Source organism: Podarcis erhardii, assembly GCF_964252035.2.
Source record: "Podarcis erhardii genome assembly, chromosome: 5".
Classification (NCBI taxonomy): domain Eukaryota; kingdom Metazoa; phylum Chordata; class Lepidosauria; order Squamata; family Lacertidae; genus Podarcis; species Podarcis erhardii.
Genome location: NC_138509.1, coordinates 4,710,271 through 4,725,609, shown reverse-complemented (window position 1 = coordinate 4,725,609; position 15,339 = coordinate 4,710,271). Strand labels below are relative to the sequence as shown.

Below are 15,339 nucleotides of genomic sequence, written 5' to 3'. Positions count from 1 at the left end.
AGGAAGAGCAGCAGGGCCACTGTCACTTGAAGCAGCCATCTCACTCTTAGCTAATGTTAGGGACAGCCTTTCTAACAGGTGAATACTGCAGACAAATGACTGCAGAAGCCTGTTAAACATGCCACAAAGTGAAGTTTAATCCATCTGAATAGCCTGCTCTCTATGAAGAGATGCAATGACAGCACATACTAAGGAGCAAAACTAACCGCAAGCTCCTTGATTTAAATCTGACTACTCTCAGTAGGGTGCAGCCCAATCAGATACACAACTACTCAGAAGCAGGCCCCACGGAGATCCATGGAACTTACTCTGAAGTAAGTGTGCATAGTACTGTAGCCTTAAAAGGGTCAGGTGTAAAAAGTCTATTTCCAAAGGGGCCTTTCAAGTGAGCAGCGCTTCTGAACATTTTCCACAACTAGCGGCATACAATGGATGTCTAGTGTATTATTATTTCCATGCCCCCCCAACTACTTTTTTTAAAAAAGGGATACGAAATGCTGTACTGTTGCTGCTGCTGAGAAAATTGATGGAAGAAAGAGCTAAACATAATAAATACTCAGAAAAAGGAGTAAGAGGAAACCCATCAATCCACAATCCATGCTGTTTTACAGCATTAATTCAGGCAAGAGAGATATTCAGGGGAGAGATATTGTCAAGAGAAACAGCAATCCCTGCATAAGGGGGAAGGCACTGGGAATCAGCTGTCCCTTTGGAAGAACTTTGTCTTTGAGAACCAGGCCTTGGGAGACCTTGGTGGTCACGGAAGAAAGTGGCCCAAGGCTATTGATTACTGTCTAAATGTCAATCAGGCAACTCTGCCTTATAGCGAGAAGAGCCTTTAAATGGATTTCCTCATAATTTAATGCCAGAGGCCCATCTGGGGCTCTTTATCTTATTGGCTGCATAGCCATATCATTATTACTGGTGGAGGCTAACAATTAACTGCCTAAAATCATGAGCCACTAAATGTGAAGTTTTAAATTTATAATATAGGTGGCGGGGGGGGGGCACGGGGAGAGCAGAAAAAGACTCCTCTACCATCCATGTGCAGTTTGTTTCATGCCAATTAGATTAACAGATCCTAAGAAAAGGTGCACCAAAGTGAAAAAGACTTTGATTGTTAGCTTGAAATCCTAACGCTAATTGTTTCAGAAATGCTCACTCAGCCATCTCCAGCGATAAAACAAGGATTCTTCAAAGTCACAGAGGAGGGGAGAGGAGGGGGCTGCTAAGGGGCAGCAGGAATAATCAGATATTGTGGCCAGGCACACATCAGAGAACTTTGCAAGGGGAAGGAATAAAAAGCAGAGAGAGGAACTGTTATTTCGGGTGAACCTTCTAAGAAGTAAAATACTTAAAACACAGACAGGCAAGGTCCCTTCCAAGCTGGTGCTCCTAACAAAGCGGAGAAAGAAAGAAGTTTGCTCTCCACGACTGAAAGAGAGAGAGAGAGAGAGAGAGAGAGAGAATAGTGGCTTAATTGGTTTCTTTCTTTTGATTTATTTCAACTGCTCAAGCAGTTCAGAACTAGCTGTGGGGTTTTTTTATTTTTTAAAAAGTTGGGGGGGCAGGTTTCAGTAAATTTTTCAGGGCACAGTTCAGATCACATACACATGCCACTATGTATTCAGTCAGGCAGGGGATAAAGTAGGAGGTGGCGCTTTTGTTTCAAATGCCTAAGTTCATACTTTTGACTCATTAAAAGGGGCAAGCGGCTCTCCCATCAAGCTCAGCAGAAGTGACAGCTGGGCTCCTTTCTAATGCCGTCAAAAAACTCAAACTGCGTTGAGCCCAAAGGGGACATTTCACAGCAAACCGAGGATGCCTGAGAGTCAGGCGTGTGAATGCCAATGAGTCAAATGGAAAGGGCAGATCCAACGGCGAAACTTCCTCTGCTGCACAGCTCCTGCTAGGCTGCTTAGGCATTATATTTTTAATCCCTGACCCCTCGCCATTTTTAGGGACAATGCTGGCTTATAGGGAAAGATTAATGCAACTGGATTCCTAGGTCTGTCTTAATCTTCCTGATACTTCTGACAGAAGAACAGTAAAAACATAGTAAAACTGAAGTGCACCCCCCCAAAAAAGGTCTGCTTTTTTGAATGTGAGAGGGGTCCTGTGCGTTTGTGTGCAGTATCACTATCCCGGCTGAGCCACCTCCAAGGTCAGGGAATTCTACAGCATCCCTCTGGATCAGTAGTGATTGAATACTCAGCTCCATGCACGATTCAGAGGGGCAGAATCACCTACCAACCCCACCCCCACCCCCCACCGAAGTTAGCTGAAAAGGGGCAAGGCCAGAGCAGTGAATCATGCAGAGACACAGTGGACAGCACCCTCCATGAGTACCTGGATGCTCAGAGCAGCATTTAATTATATAATTAAGTTATTTCTCCCAGCGCAGTAGCAGGACACTGTTTGCAAGGTGCTGTTCTAGGAGCATCACTGACTTGTAAGGCAAGGGATAGAGACAGCTGGTCTCCACATATCTCCAGTTAAAATCTCACAAAACATCAACAGAGCCACCAAGATGCTCTAAATTTCTGCTGAAAGAGAAGGAATATATTTTTCTTGCACCTACAGCTGCAGGTTCAGGCTATCTGGAAATCTATGGAGGGCCAGAAAAGAAACCCTTATAGCTTTAAGATATTTGCCACATTATATTGAACCCTTCCCCCCCCCCCATACAAAGAACCCAAGTCAAAGAAGGGTCAGGCAACTAGTCGAAGCACAATAGAAGGATCCTGTGAAAATTTGGCTGGAGCAGGAGCCTGGCTGGGAGGGGCGAGGAAGCCCAAGGTGAAGTTAAGAAATCCTCTAATTAAGCTGCTGCTGCTATATGGCAACTGGCTCAACTTCTCTGTCTAGACAGGTTGACCCCGGACACCGCGAACTGGTGGCTCTGCATCCCCCGCTTCGGGGAAGAGAACTTTTAAGAGGAGCCGGGAGCCTGAGAGGCGCGAAACGAAGCTGGAAAAGCAAGTCGGGCCCCGAAAACACCCCCCGCCCCCCCCCCCGCCCTGCAACTTCTCCCTCTCCGGCTCCATCCCGGGAGAAGCCGCTTTCCCTCCTCTCTCCCCGCCGCCGCCGCCAACCTGCGCCCCCCGAGCGGCGAGGGGAGCAGGCGCCTCCTCCTCCGGCTGCCCTTACCTGGGACGCCGCTGGCGGAGCTGCGCGGGTGCAGCAGGAGGGCGAGCGCCCAGCCCAAGTGCCACGCCAGGCGCACAGTCCCCATGGCAATGAGGCGACCCGGCGCGCGGTGGGGCGGGCGCGGCTGTGGCCGGGGCGCGCTCGGCGCTGGCCGACTCGCCGCCGCAGGAACGGGCGCGCCCACAGCGCCCCGCTGATTCGCGGGGGCGCCGCGCGGGGGGCGGGGCGGGCGGGGAGGGAGGCCAATCGCCCGGCCGGGGGCGGGGCGCCGGCTGGGGATCGGGGGCTCCGGGCAGCGGCGCCAGGGAGGGCAGAGGGGCCGGAGGGCGGGCTGGGCGCCGGAGTGAGGGGCGCTGCTGCCGCCGCCGCCGCCGCCGCCCAAAGCCCGGAGAGGAAAAGATCTCCGAGAATATTATTAGGAAAAGTTCTGTGACCTTGCTGCTCCCTTGGCTCTTTTGGGATTTTTTTTTTTAAAATGCATTGCAATGTTATTTTTAATGGATTATATTCGCGTAACGGTGGGTTGCAATTTCCGCCTCAGCGTTATCCGCTGGTGTTTCTAGAGTTATTTCTATAGCGTGCTATTACTCTGATGGGCTGCTCAGTACGGCTTGATTCCATGCAAGTTGCTCGTGTGAAGTGTGACTCATCTGGGTCGGGTTCTTCTCAGGTGCGTCGTCTTTGTGGATCCTTCTGGCGCTGCTTCGGTTTGTCAGCCGCCTTGTGCACAGCGACGCAGAAAGGCGGTATACACATAAGAAGGGAAATGAAAACGAAGTTTCCTTACCTCTTTCTCTCTCTCTCTCTCTCTCAAATGCAAACCACCAATTAAAATTATTAGTCAAAACAAAAAATTCCTTCCAGTAGCACCTTAAAGACCAACTAAGTTAGTTCTAGGTATGAGCTTTCGTGTGCATGCACACTTCTTCAGAACCTCGACCAGGAACTTTCTATCTTCTACCTAAAATACACAAACCAGGCAATCCAGGACGCCCCATCATTTCAGGTATTGGCACTATTACAGTGGGTGTCTCCGGTTATATGTATCTGAAGAAGTGTATCTGAAGAAGTGTATCTGAAGAAGTGTATCTGAAGAAGTGTGCATGCACACGAAAGCTCATACCAAGAACTGACTTAGTTGGTCTTTAAGGTGCTACTGGAAGGAATTTTTTTGTTTTGACTATGGCAGACCAACACGGCTACCTATCTGTATCCGGTTATATGGACTCTGTTCTGAAACCATATGCCATCAGTGCTCCCAGCTATGTACGTATTTTCTGAGGAAAATACAACCTTTAAATAATCTTCCTAACAATACTATACTAGCTACTATGGATGTGGAATCTCTGTATACCAACATCCCACACAACGATGGTTTACAAGCTATAAGGAACACCATTTCAGATAAAACCACAGTGGACTTTGCTACCAAACTCTGCCAATTTGTCCTTACCCACAACAACTTCAAATTTTCACTATGGCAGACCAACACGGCTACCTATCTGTAACGAAAATTATTAGTGTCAGCTCTCTTGCTCTCCTTTCCAAGAAAACTCCCTTAACTGGCAGACCCTGCTCTTCATTTTGCCCCTTGACCTGCAGTCAGAGGGTAAGGGTGGCTGGCTGCCTTACCCGACTGTTTGCAAAGGTTGCATTAGATAATGTGCAGGAATGGGGTCGCCAGCTGGTCAGCTAGTCTTGCTGTCCCCCGCCCCCCCCAATGCCATTTGCACAGCCAGCTGATAACTGCCAAGTGTCCTTGGTGCAGAGATCACCAACAGTAGTTGGTTGTAACTTGCTTTGGGTTGCCTCAGGTAAGACAACAAATCAACTCACAAATTTAATAAATAAAAATAGCTGCCCAGAGTGGCTGGAGCAACCCAGACAGATGGGCGGGGTACAAATAAAGTTGTTGTTGTTGTTAGCAGTGGCGGAAGCAGTACCAAAATGCCAATAAAGGCAGAAAGAAACATGCATACCCTCCAACATTTCTCCGATGCAAATAGTGACGTCCCGTTCCATAATGATAATTTTACTAACCCCACACATCTGACTGGGTTGCCCCAGCCACTCTAGGCAGCTTCCAACATATATAAAAACATAATAAAACATTAAACATTAAAAAGCCTTCCCTATACAGGGTTGCCTTCAGACGGCTCAAGGGTCAGATAACTCCATACCCTCCAACATTTCTCTAATGAAAATAGGGACATCCTAAGGAAAAGCAGGACATTCTGGGATCAAACCAGAAACTGGGACAGCTTCTCTAAATCAGGTGGGTCTCGGTGACAATGTTTACCAAACACTCAAGTTCATAATCTCTGGATGGCTGTGGACACTTGGCTGTGCCACCCTAACCAAACTTGGAAGCTGGCTTAGGTGCACAGCCTTAAAGGTCCCTTGTGTAGGCAGAGAGTGGCTGCCGTCTCCAGCAACTGCCGTTTTTATTTTTCTTGCTTCCCGAGGCGAAAAGTTTGACCCCCATCTCTTTCCCCCTTCCCTCCTCAGGTGCACAGCCGACATATTTCAACGAGCCTTATAGCCTGGCCTAGGCGTGTTTGCTGTGGTCATTGGGACGTCGTTCCTAGAAAATGTGCCTCGTATTGCAGCCTCCAACATTTTCAGAGCTGCAAGGATTTGACTGCCTGATTTGCAAAGAAATGGCTCCCCTCAAGCTAAAGGCAGGAATCTTTGAAGCCCACAGTCCAGCAAACCCAACAGCAGATCTCCTTGACAACCACTAAGAGGGATTCCCCCCCCCCCTTTCTTGGGCACAGACTAAAAGAAAACTTTTTGTATGTGCCTTTTTTCCCCTTTCCCTTCAGGCTCATCTAACCCTTAGTTCTGCCTTTTCCACTCCCTTCAGGTCATTACCATTAATACCAGCCACTAGATTTCCATAACGTTTGAACAGAGCTAAAAGGACTCCCCTCCCTTTTCTTGGGTATTTTAATTTCCTGCAATGTCAAGTGACAACGTTGTTGTTGATGACGATTTTAGCAAGGACATATCGAATTGGCAAGATTACTGAACTATTGGTAAAATGTAGCTCTTTTAATTAAAAAAAATACAGAGGAGGGGATTCAGAGGTCGCTTCTTGTTAAGTGCAGATAATAATCATGTCAGAGTGGGCTACATGTGAATTTTCCAACAGTACAAAAAGAATCCTGCTTCTTCCTTAATGGCTTTCTTAATTCATTTTTCTTAGATATTATGAGTAGCATAGGAAGGTAAGCTCGTGTGCTGCCAAGCTTTCTTCCATATAACTATATAACCAGTGTTTCTAAAAGCTTAGTATTGAATTAAGAAACTATAGATAGAAGATTCCTCAGCCTGCTTTTATATTAGTTCCTTTGTGCAAAATACTTCCTACAGAAATAGATTTCCATTTGAAACAGGAGTGAGAAGAGAGACAAAATAAATTATAACATGTAAAACACTAATTGCGGATAAATGAGTTAAATTCCACTCCAGCACACTAAACGTGGTGCAATAGCAGCTCCAACATACAGACATTTCAGAAGAAGAAGAAATGATTTGGTATTTTTAAAGTCCTTGTTAATTCTTAATTATAAAAATCTAGAAATCCAATCTGTGATATATAATTTTAAATTTTGTATTATTATTAGGAATTAGTTTTGAATTCTTATTCTTCATCTATTGTGTTCATTCAGTTTATTTGTTTGTTTGCATATGCCATTTTATACTGCCCCCTTTAGCCCTAAAGCCTCTCAGAGTGGCTTATAAAAATCAGTGTTAAGAGACGTGCTGCCCTCAGGTTTACAAACGAGGAAGGCACAAGGAAAGGACTTCTCAAATGTCTGCACCTCTCTCTCTCTCTCTCTCTCTCTCTGGATCTTGTTGTTTCTTTAAGGCGTTTCTTTGCTCTGCTCTCCTGTACATTTCTTGCTGAGCTTTCTCTCTGCAAATGTCCCTGGGGAAGTTTACCTGGTACCTTAGAGCTCCATCTAGTGAACTTCAATACATTTTAAGCAGAAATTTCATTCTTTAAAAGATGGACATGCTAGAACTACCATTTAACAGACAGCTATGGCAAACATTCTGGATACGAAAATCCTCCTATTAAAAACAATCAATCACATCAAAAGCAAACCATTCAAATAACAATGTGTAACAAGCAGTTAAAGAAATGAGGCAGTGGCAAAAGTAATCGTTTGTTTAAAAACTGCCAAAACAAGTTTTTTTTTAAAAAAATAAAATATATTTTTATTGGTTTGTACATATATTTTCCAAATAAAACATAGCATCTCTCATCTTATACTACATTTTGGCTATAAGCCTAGGACTTCCATCAACCACGTCTAGTGATTTTCGACCTTCATCTCTTAGTCTTGCATTTCCTTATCTTAACTATTACTTTAAAATCCATTCTCCTAAAAATTTTCCTGTAATATTTCATATAGTTCTCCTTACAAAACTTATTGTAATCCCACAAGCGTAGTCAGCTGATTACAATTGTTTTTCAAATAACCCGCAAATTTACTCCAATCCTTCAAGAATTTCCAGTCCCGCTGGTTTCGAATTCTTCCTGTCATCTTATCCAATACTGCGTAGTCCATTAATTTCATCTGCCACTCCTCTTTCGTCGGCAATTCTTCCTGCTTCCATTTTTGTGCCAATAAAACTCTTGCTGCCATTGTCGCATATAAAAACAGTTTTTTATCTTGCCTATTAATGCCCATGCCTACAATCCCAAGTAAAAATGCTTCCGGCTTTTTAATAAATGTAAATTTCAACATCTTTTTCATCTCATTGTAAATCATTTCCCAGAAACCTTTCACCTTTTTGCATTCCCACCACAGATGATAAAAAGTACCTTCTTTTTCCTTACATTTCCAACATTTGTTACTTATTTTATACATTTTAGCTAATTTCACTGGTGTAATATACCATCTGTACATCATTTTCATCATATTTTCTTTCAAGGTATGCAGTAAATTTTATTCCTTCTTTCCACAATTTCTCCCAGTCTTTTAACTGTATATTATAACCAAAATCTTTGGCCCAATGTATCATAACCGACTTAACCTCTTTGTCTTTCAAAAGCCATTCCAACAGCAACAAAACGAATAGATTTTAAATTGCCATCTAAAGCCAGTTTCCAAATGCAGATGGAAGAGTATTCCAAAGCTGTGCCGCCACCACTGAAAAGGTCTGAAAAGGTCCTGTTCCTTGTGCTTATCCACTGGAAACGTTGCAATGGCACTATCTGAAGCTGATCTCAGAATCTGGGTGGTTCTGTATAGGAGCAAGAGGCCTTTGAGGGCTCTATAGGTCAGTACCAGCACTTTAGATGGATCCCAGAAACAAATAGGTAATCAATGCTTATGCGGGGTTTGTGTTTCCTTCTAAAAGAGGGAGAGTGGTGTCTTTTACACATATATACAACCTGACCCTATGGCGGAGAGGTTCCCAGATTTAACACCCCAAAAGCGTCTGCTTCTCCCATAGCCCCAGCCTTGGATTCCAACAGAAATCAGGCATGAAGTCTCTCAGCTGCTCAGCCTGCAGCTTGCCACACAAATTCCCAACTCTGGCCTTGCTAACTACCAGCGAATTAGACTACTACCTGACACAGAGCCACTTCCTTTGTTTCCTTCATGGCCCATACCTAGAAGGCCATTGCCTCACCAAGAAGCTAGCCTGGCTGTTCCAGGAATTGAGGAGCCATGCTGGATCCAGGAATTAGAAGGAGGCTCAGGTATACAGCCTACTCCCGCAAACACATAACAGACATTAGATACACCAATCTGTGACTGCTCAACGAAAATCTGCCCCCAATATTTCAGAGCAATTTAACTTTGCCATACTCTTTTTATTAAGCCACCAGGAACCAAAAGTAAGAAGGCATGCTGCGCCTGAGCAGCCACAAACAAATGCTTCTACAATTCTCCACCCACCCACCCAGCGCCAACTGATAACTTCACAGTCCTGAGGCTTTGAAGAGAGGTATATTTGAAAGAGCTGAATATAGCAATTGTCAAGAAACAACTAAGTACCCCCCACCAGCTTTCTAACGTCAACTACCCTATAATTTCCCGAATATCAGACTTCTAAAGTTGGACATTTGTCTTTGGGGAAGGAGTGTGGGGAAGTGAACAGCCACCATGGAAGAGTTCCTCTCCCCTCTTTTTCTTGCTGCCATGATTTTGGGATTCCTCTTTTACCCTCCATCACTTCTTGCCCTCTCCCTTACTACTGAGGGTCTCCAACACAATACCTTTCAAGTCTGAGACTATCCCAGCCAAACTGCCATGACCTTTCAACACTGGAGAGCTCTCCTAATGGGAGATCCCATATGTAGGGTCACTGAACCAGCTCTGCTTATAAACCAGCTGCATTTGGCTCTTCCCCTCCCCCAGCTCTTTCCAGTCAAGTTCAAGAACTTTACAACTTTAAGAACTTGTGCCTGAGTTTGCTCTTCCCTCCTCACCTCTTTTTCCTTTTGTGTCGTGTGTTTTAGGTTGTAAGCCTGCAGGCATGCACTTGCCTTGTGGTTATTGATCTTAGGTGAGCCTTTTTGGTTGAAGAGTGGAGTCATAAGCAAGTCCTGAGTTTGGTTTCTTTGAATGAAAAAGCACCGGAGACACAAAGCATTTAAAAAGCTTGCTTTATTTACAAATGTACAAGCAGAGCATAATGGAGACAGAAAGCCAATGTTGCAAGGAAGGAGTTTTGCCAGCAAATTGCCTAATAGAGGAATGACTGGCCAGCTGCTGCAGCACTATGAAGCTGCTGTATATGGAGTGTGACCCTTGGTGTATGTGTTGCAGCAATAATGCAGCCCCAGGTTGCATCAACAAAAGTATAGGTCTTAGTAGACTACAAGCTTAACATGAGTCAACAGTGCGATGCAGCAGCAGCAGCGAAAAAGAAAAAAAAGCTAATGCCATTCTAGGCTGCAGATCTAGTGTCCAGATCAAGGGAAATTATTTAAGTAATATTCCCACTCTATTCTGCCTTGGTCAGACCACACCTGGAGTCCTGTGTCGAGTTCTGGGCACCACAATTTAGGAAGGATGTTGATAAGCTGGAACGAGTGCAGAGGAGGGCAACAAAGATGATCAAGGGTCTGGAAAGCCTTATGAGGAATGGTTGAAGGAGTTGGGTACGTTTAGCCTGGAAAAGAGGAGACTGAGAGGAGACATGAGAAACATCTTCAAATATCTGAAGGGCTGGCACATGGAAGATGGAAGCAGCTTGTTTGCTGCTGCTCCAGAGGGTAGGACTTGAACCAATGGATTCAAATTATGAGAAAAGAATTTCTGACTAAACTGAAGTTTTGCTTTTTCTTATTTCTTTTTTTATATAAAAAGACAGGTTTAGGACCAGGCTGACAGTGTTACAATGTAAGGAATTGTATGGGTCTGGAGAGAACACTAACTTATCTTTTTTGAGATTATTTTCTGTGTCTCCTTTTCTTGGTTTCAACTGCTTGGATTTTTTAATATAAAAAAATAGCACTTACACTTTGCATTTCAACTCCAGTAATCACTGTGATGAGAAATTTTAAAATAGAAAAGAAGAGGGCACGGATCTTATTTTTTTTGGCAGGCATTTGCTTTTTCCTCTCATTATTGGTCTTTTAAAGAAAACAACCAGGAGGAATGCACAATTTTCACACTAAAGAAAAATAACGGGGATTCAGAGCTGGAAACTCAATCTAGGCACCACTTAAGAAAAGCTTCCCTGGAATAGCCTAACTGCTGGAGGATGTCAGTTCCGGCATTGCAGCATCCAGTTAAAGGGTTGAGAACCAGATTTGTACAGTCTCACAGAGCTAGAGCCATAACACAGAGATGCGAAATTATGTGCAATGATATGGCTCTGCCCACATTCACACTGCAGGGGAGGGTTGGGGAGGGCGGGGGCAGAATGCAGGCCTTAAGATGTTATCCTTTTGCCACAGAAATCATGTAGGTTCATCCCTACATGTTAAGGGCCTTGAAACAAAAGCAAGAGGAGGCTGATAACTAAGCAGAGCTCTAGTAACTTCTGATATGCTAATTTTAGTGGATGTTTTGTTTAAAAGTCACAAAACAGTAATTCTCCATATTAAGTTTTGGTTGTTTTGGAAGGCTGGCCACCTCCTTCTAGAATCGGGGAATCATGTAGACTGTGGTCAGTGAGGGCATTGTTGCCGGGGCCCGGACCTGCCCAATAGCATCTAAAGCCATTTTTTTAAGCAACCCGTACCCTCCACTCTTTTCTGCCCCACACCCATTTTAGACTTCCGTTTGAACTTAGAGGGTTCTGGAGGAATTCTCCTGTTTTCTGGCCAGTCAGCTATCTGCCCCACTGCCCTTAGCCCAGTGTTTCCCAACCTTGGTTCTCCAGCTGTTTTTGGACTACAGTTCCCATCATCCCTGACCACTGGTCTTGCTAGCTAGGGATGATGGGAGTTGTAGTCCAAAAACGGCTGGAGACCCAAGGTTGGGAAACACTGCCTTAGCCAATCCCCAACTATTCCTGTGTTGTAGAGGTCCCACCTATGTTTCTTTTAATTTGCAAAGACCTCCATGTAAAGTCCGATATTTGTAGGCCTGAATATCTTGCTTGTGTCCAATGTCCATTTTTTCCTTTGATTTTTAGGTTCCCCCTATTATTTCAAACCTACACACACAGTCCCTGAATCAAAAACGGGGAAGGCAGGCTAGAGATAGACCACTTCTTCTCCTCCTCCTCCTCCTCCTTCTTCTCATTCTTTATCAGTATGTAATTTATATCCATTTTAATTCTCCTCTAGGGATCTCCCTGGAGGTGGTACTCATGGGTCTCCCTTTCCATATGTTATCCTTAAAACCTTAAAAGCCCCCACCGTGAGATAGATTACCGTATACTGAGGAAAAGCAACTGGTACAAGACCACACAAGGAACTTAATGACTGAGTCGTCATTTGAACTCTGATCTCCCAGGTACCAGCCCAGTTAATATCCCTCCACCTTATATCATGTTCTGGGAAGAAGATGTAGAAGCGAATAAGCTGGAGGGGAATAATCTTTTCTCATTGGTCTGGAAACTTACGGGTTCCCTTGTTCACAGTCCTGTGTGGTACCTATAGAACCAGCCAATTTAGGCTATACTCCTGTACATTCTTCCCAGAGAGCAATCCCTATGGAATTCAATGGAGGTTACGGTACTTTTGGTTTATTTGACACGAACCCACACTAGATATTGTGAGAGCAGATCTGAACCAAGGTAAGACCGTTAGGTGTTAAGTAGTTGTCCGTTGTTGCTGCTGCTGCTGCTGCTGCCCCTTTCTTCTTCTTCTTCTTCTTCTTCTTCTTCTTCTTCTTCTTCTTTTTCTTCTTCTTCTTCTTCTTTGTAAAGGAGAACCAATAAGGTTACCAGATTTTTTTTTCAGTGAATCAGGGGACGCTTTTCAACTTCCTACTAAATAGATGGATTTTGTCAGGGGACCGATTTGTAAATCTGGGGACTGTCCCCTGGAAACAGGGACGTCTGATAACCTATTTTGTAAAGTTACAGATAGGTAGCCGTGTTGGTCTGCCATAGTCAAAACAAAACAAATTCCTTCCAGTAGCACCTTAAAGACCAACTAAGTCAGTTCTTGGTATGAGCTTTCGTGTGCATGCACACGAAAGCTCATACCAAGAACTGACTTAGTTGGTCTTTAAGGTGCTACTGGAAGGAATTTGTTTTGTTTTGACTATTTTGTAAAGGAGACCAATAGGGAGAGAATCAGAACTGGTGAAGCCACAGATCATTTCTGCCTGCAGAGAAGCAACTGTGACAGCAGGGACCGCCCTCTGAACCAAAGCAAGACCCTTTTCAGTTAGGTTGCACACTAAATATTTTTGCAACTGCAGTGTTTAAATGTCCACGGTATCTTTGCAAAAGAGGAGGCTGGAGAGAAAAACAAGAGCAACTGGCCATGCCCCTGTGACCTCCTTAGTCTTGCCCCATGACTGCCCAGCTGCCACTCGCTTTCTCTCTCCTCTTACTGGTTCACACTGGGCTGCTGCTTGCATCATAAACTCGCACTACACTTTGCTTCCTCCCTGATCTTGGGTACTGCTAAATGTTTATAGATTCACTGATGCCACCATTTTAGCTACCAGCAATTTCTGTAGTAAATTTCCAAAAGATTACTTTCTTCCTTTATCTCCTTTCAGTTCAAAAACGTATATGCTCATCATTTGCTGACTAGGGCATCAAGTGCTGACTTAGCGTTTGTGCTGGAGGCATCGCAGATTGATCATTGCAGCAGAACATTCACATGCAATGCTTTTCTCTGGAGACTGTTCACACTGCTAGCTGACAGTCAACAAATGTTGGTTATCAAATAATGGACATATTGGTAATCAAATAATGGTGAACCAGCCATTAATTTTCTTATTTGACTGAATGAACTTCAAAAATTCCTTCAATGAAGTGGGATTTGGGGGTTTCCCGTGTTTTCCTTTCTTGTCTGACAGAAATTTTTCTGTAGGCATTATTTTACATTACAGTCTTCCACAAGAACTTTATGACCAGATCAGAATTTATTATTTTATTTATTACATGTATATGTATAACCCTTCCTTCCAAAGGAGCCCAGTGCAACCAACAAAAAGTGATAAAAACAACAAAAAAACACATCTAAAAACTGGTTCCAGTACAGATGCAGACTGGAAAGATTTCAGCTTAAAAGGCAAGAGAGGGCCCTTGTCTAATGTTCAAGGGGAGGTGCTGAAACTCTAAAGGCCCGATTTCAACACTGGGCAGAATTGATTTCCTGATAAGATGGTGACCCGGAAGTGTCTCCGGACAGCGCTGGCTCCCGGCCTCTTAAGTGAGATGAGCGCACAACCCTAGAGTCGGACACGACTGGCCCGTACGGGCAGGGGTATCTTTATCTTTACCTTTATGCTGCTATGAATTTACTTTTTAGTTCCATATAAGTGGGACAACATGTATTGCATAATAATGTAAGTCTTCGAAAGTCTGTGGGTCACAAATGAGTACCGGTAACTCATATGGATGAAAGTAAAGGGAAATATAATTGGTTCAGAGCCAAATCTGCTTCCTGGGCTTAGTGACCTCAGTGACTGACAATCAGAGCTGCTTCTCATGTCTATAACCCACAAACACCTCTGCATTGTTCCACTCTCCTTCTGTTTCTTGATCATACAATAATGTTACGGTAGAACATTATTCTTCTTTGGTAGAATCACAGAGTTGGAAGGGACCACGAAGATCATCTACCAGTCCAGCCCCCTGCAATACAGGAATCTTTTGCACAACCTGGAGCTCGAACCCACAACCCTGGGATTAAGAGCCCCATGCTCTACCAATTATGAATTTAACTCATAGAGTGTAATATCTATTGTTTATCATGTCCAGTATATCTGAAGGAGCGTCTCCACCCCCATTGTTCTACCCGGACACTGAGGTCCAGTACCAAGGGCCTTCTGGCGGTTCCCTCACTGCGAGAAGCCAAGTTACAGGGAACCAGGCAGAGAGCCTTCTCGGTGGTGGCGCCCGCCTTGTGGAATGCCCTCCCACCAGATGTCAAAGAGAACAACAACTACCAGACTTTTAGAAGACATCTGAAGGCAGCCCTGTTTAGGGAAGCTTTTAATGTTTGATGTAGTACAGTATTTTAATATTTTTTTGGAAGCCGCCTAGAGTGGCTGGGGAGGCCCAGCCAGATGGGCAGGGTATAAATAAGAAATTATTATTATTATTATTATTATTATTATTAGCCGATTTTCATACACAAATGAGTGCCCCAAAGCAACATAAAGCATAAAAGACATCAAAAACCCCTAGGAAAGAATCCTTCTCACCTCACTGAAAAGAGAGCCCACACTCACAAAAAACAAATCCAGTTGTTAAACTTGAGAGCCACGGCTGAGTGGTAAAACCAATGTTTTTGCAAGAACAAAGTTCCAAGTTCAATGCCTGGCACCTCCAGCTTAATAGTCAGGTAGCAGGCAGTGGGGATGGGAAAGACGACTGCAGAAGATCTTGAAGAATCCCTGTCAGTGTTCTGCCTTTGTATAAGGCTGTTTCACATGCCTAACTATATTTCAGCATTTTAGCTCTTTCCGTGATCATAGCTGACAGGCACCAGTGATGATTATGATCCAATATTAATCTCTCTCATAATTTTTGTATGTTTTTCTGTCCAGCGCATTGTCCCGAATTCCACTTTTTCCATCA

At 44.1% G+C, this 15,339-nt stretch overlaps 1 protein-coding gene across 3 annotated transcripts in view; it reads right to left on the bottom strand.

Annotated features, from left to right (window-relative positions):
• Positions 1–3,260, bottom strand: part of SCUBE1 (signal peptide, CUB domain and EGF like domain containing 1) — a 194,978-nt gene extending 191,718 nt beyond the window's left edge. For all 3 annotated transcript variants that reach the window (XM_081860942.1, XM_081860943.1, XM_081860944.1), the window contains exon 1: positions 3,151–3,260. In XM_081860942.1, the coding sequence (XP_081717068.1) occupies positions 3,151–3,235 (85 nt within the window). In that variant the 5' untranslated portion in view covers positions 3,236–3,260. The remainder of the gene's footprint in view (positions 1–3,150) is intronic.
• Between the last annotated feature and the right edge of the window lie 12,079 nt (positions 3,261–15,339).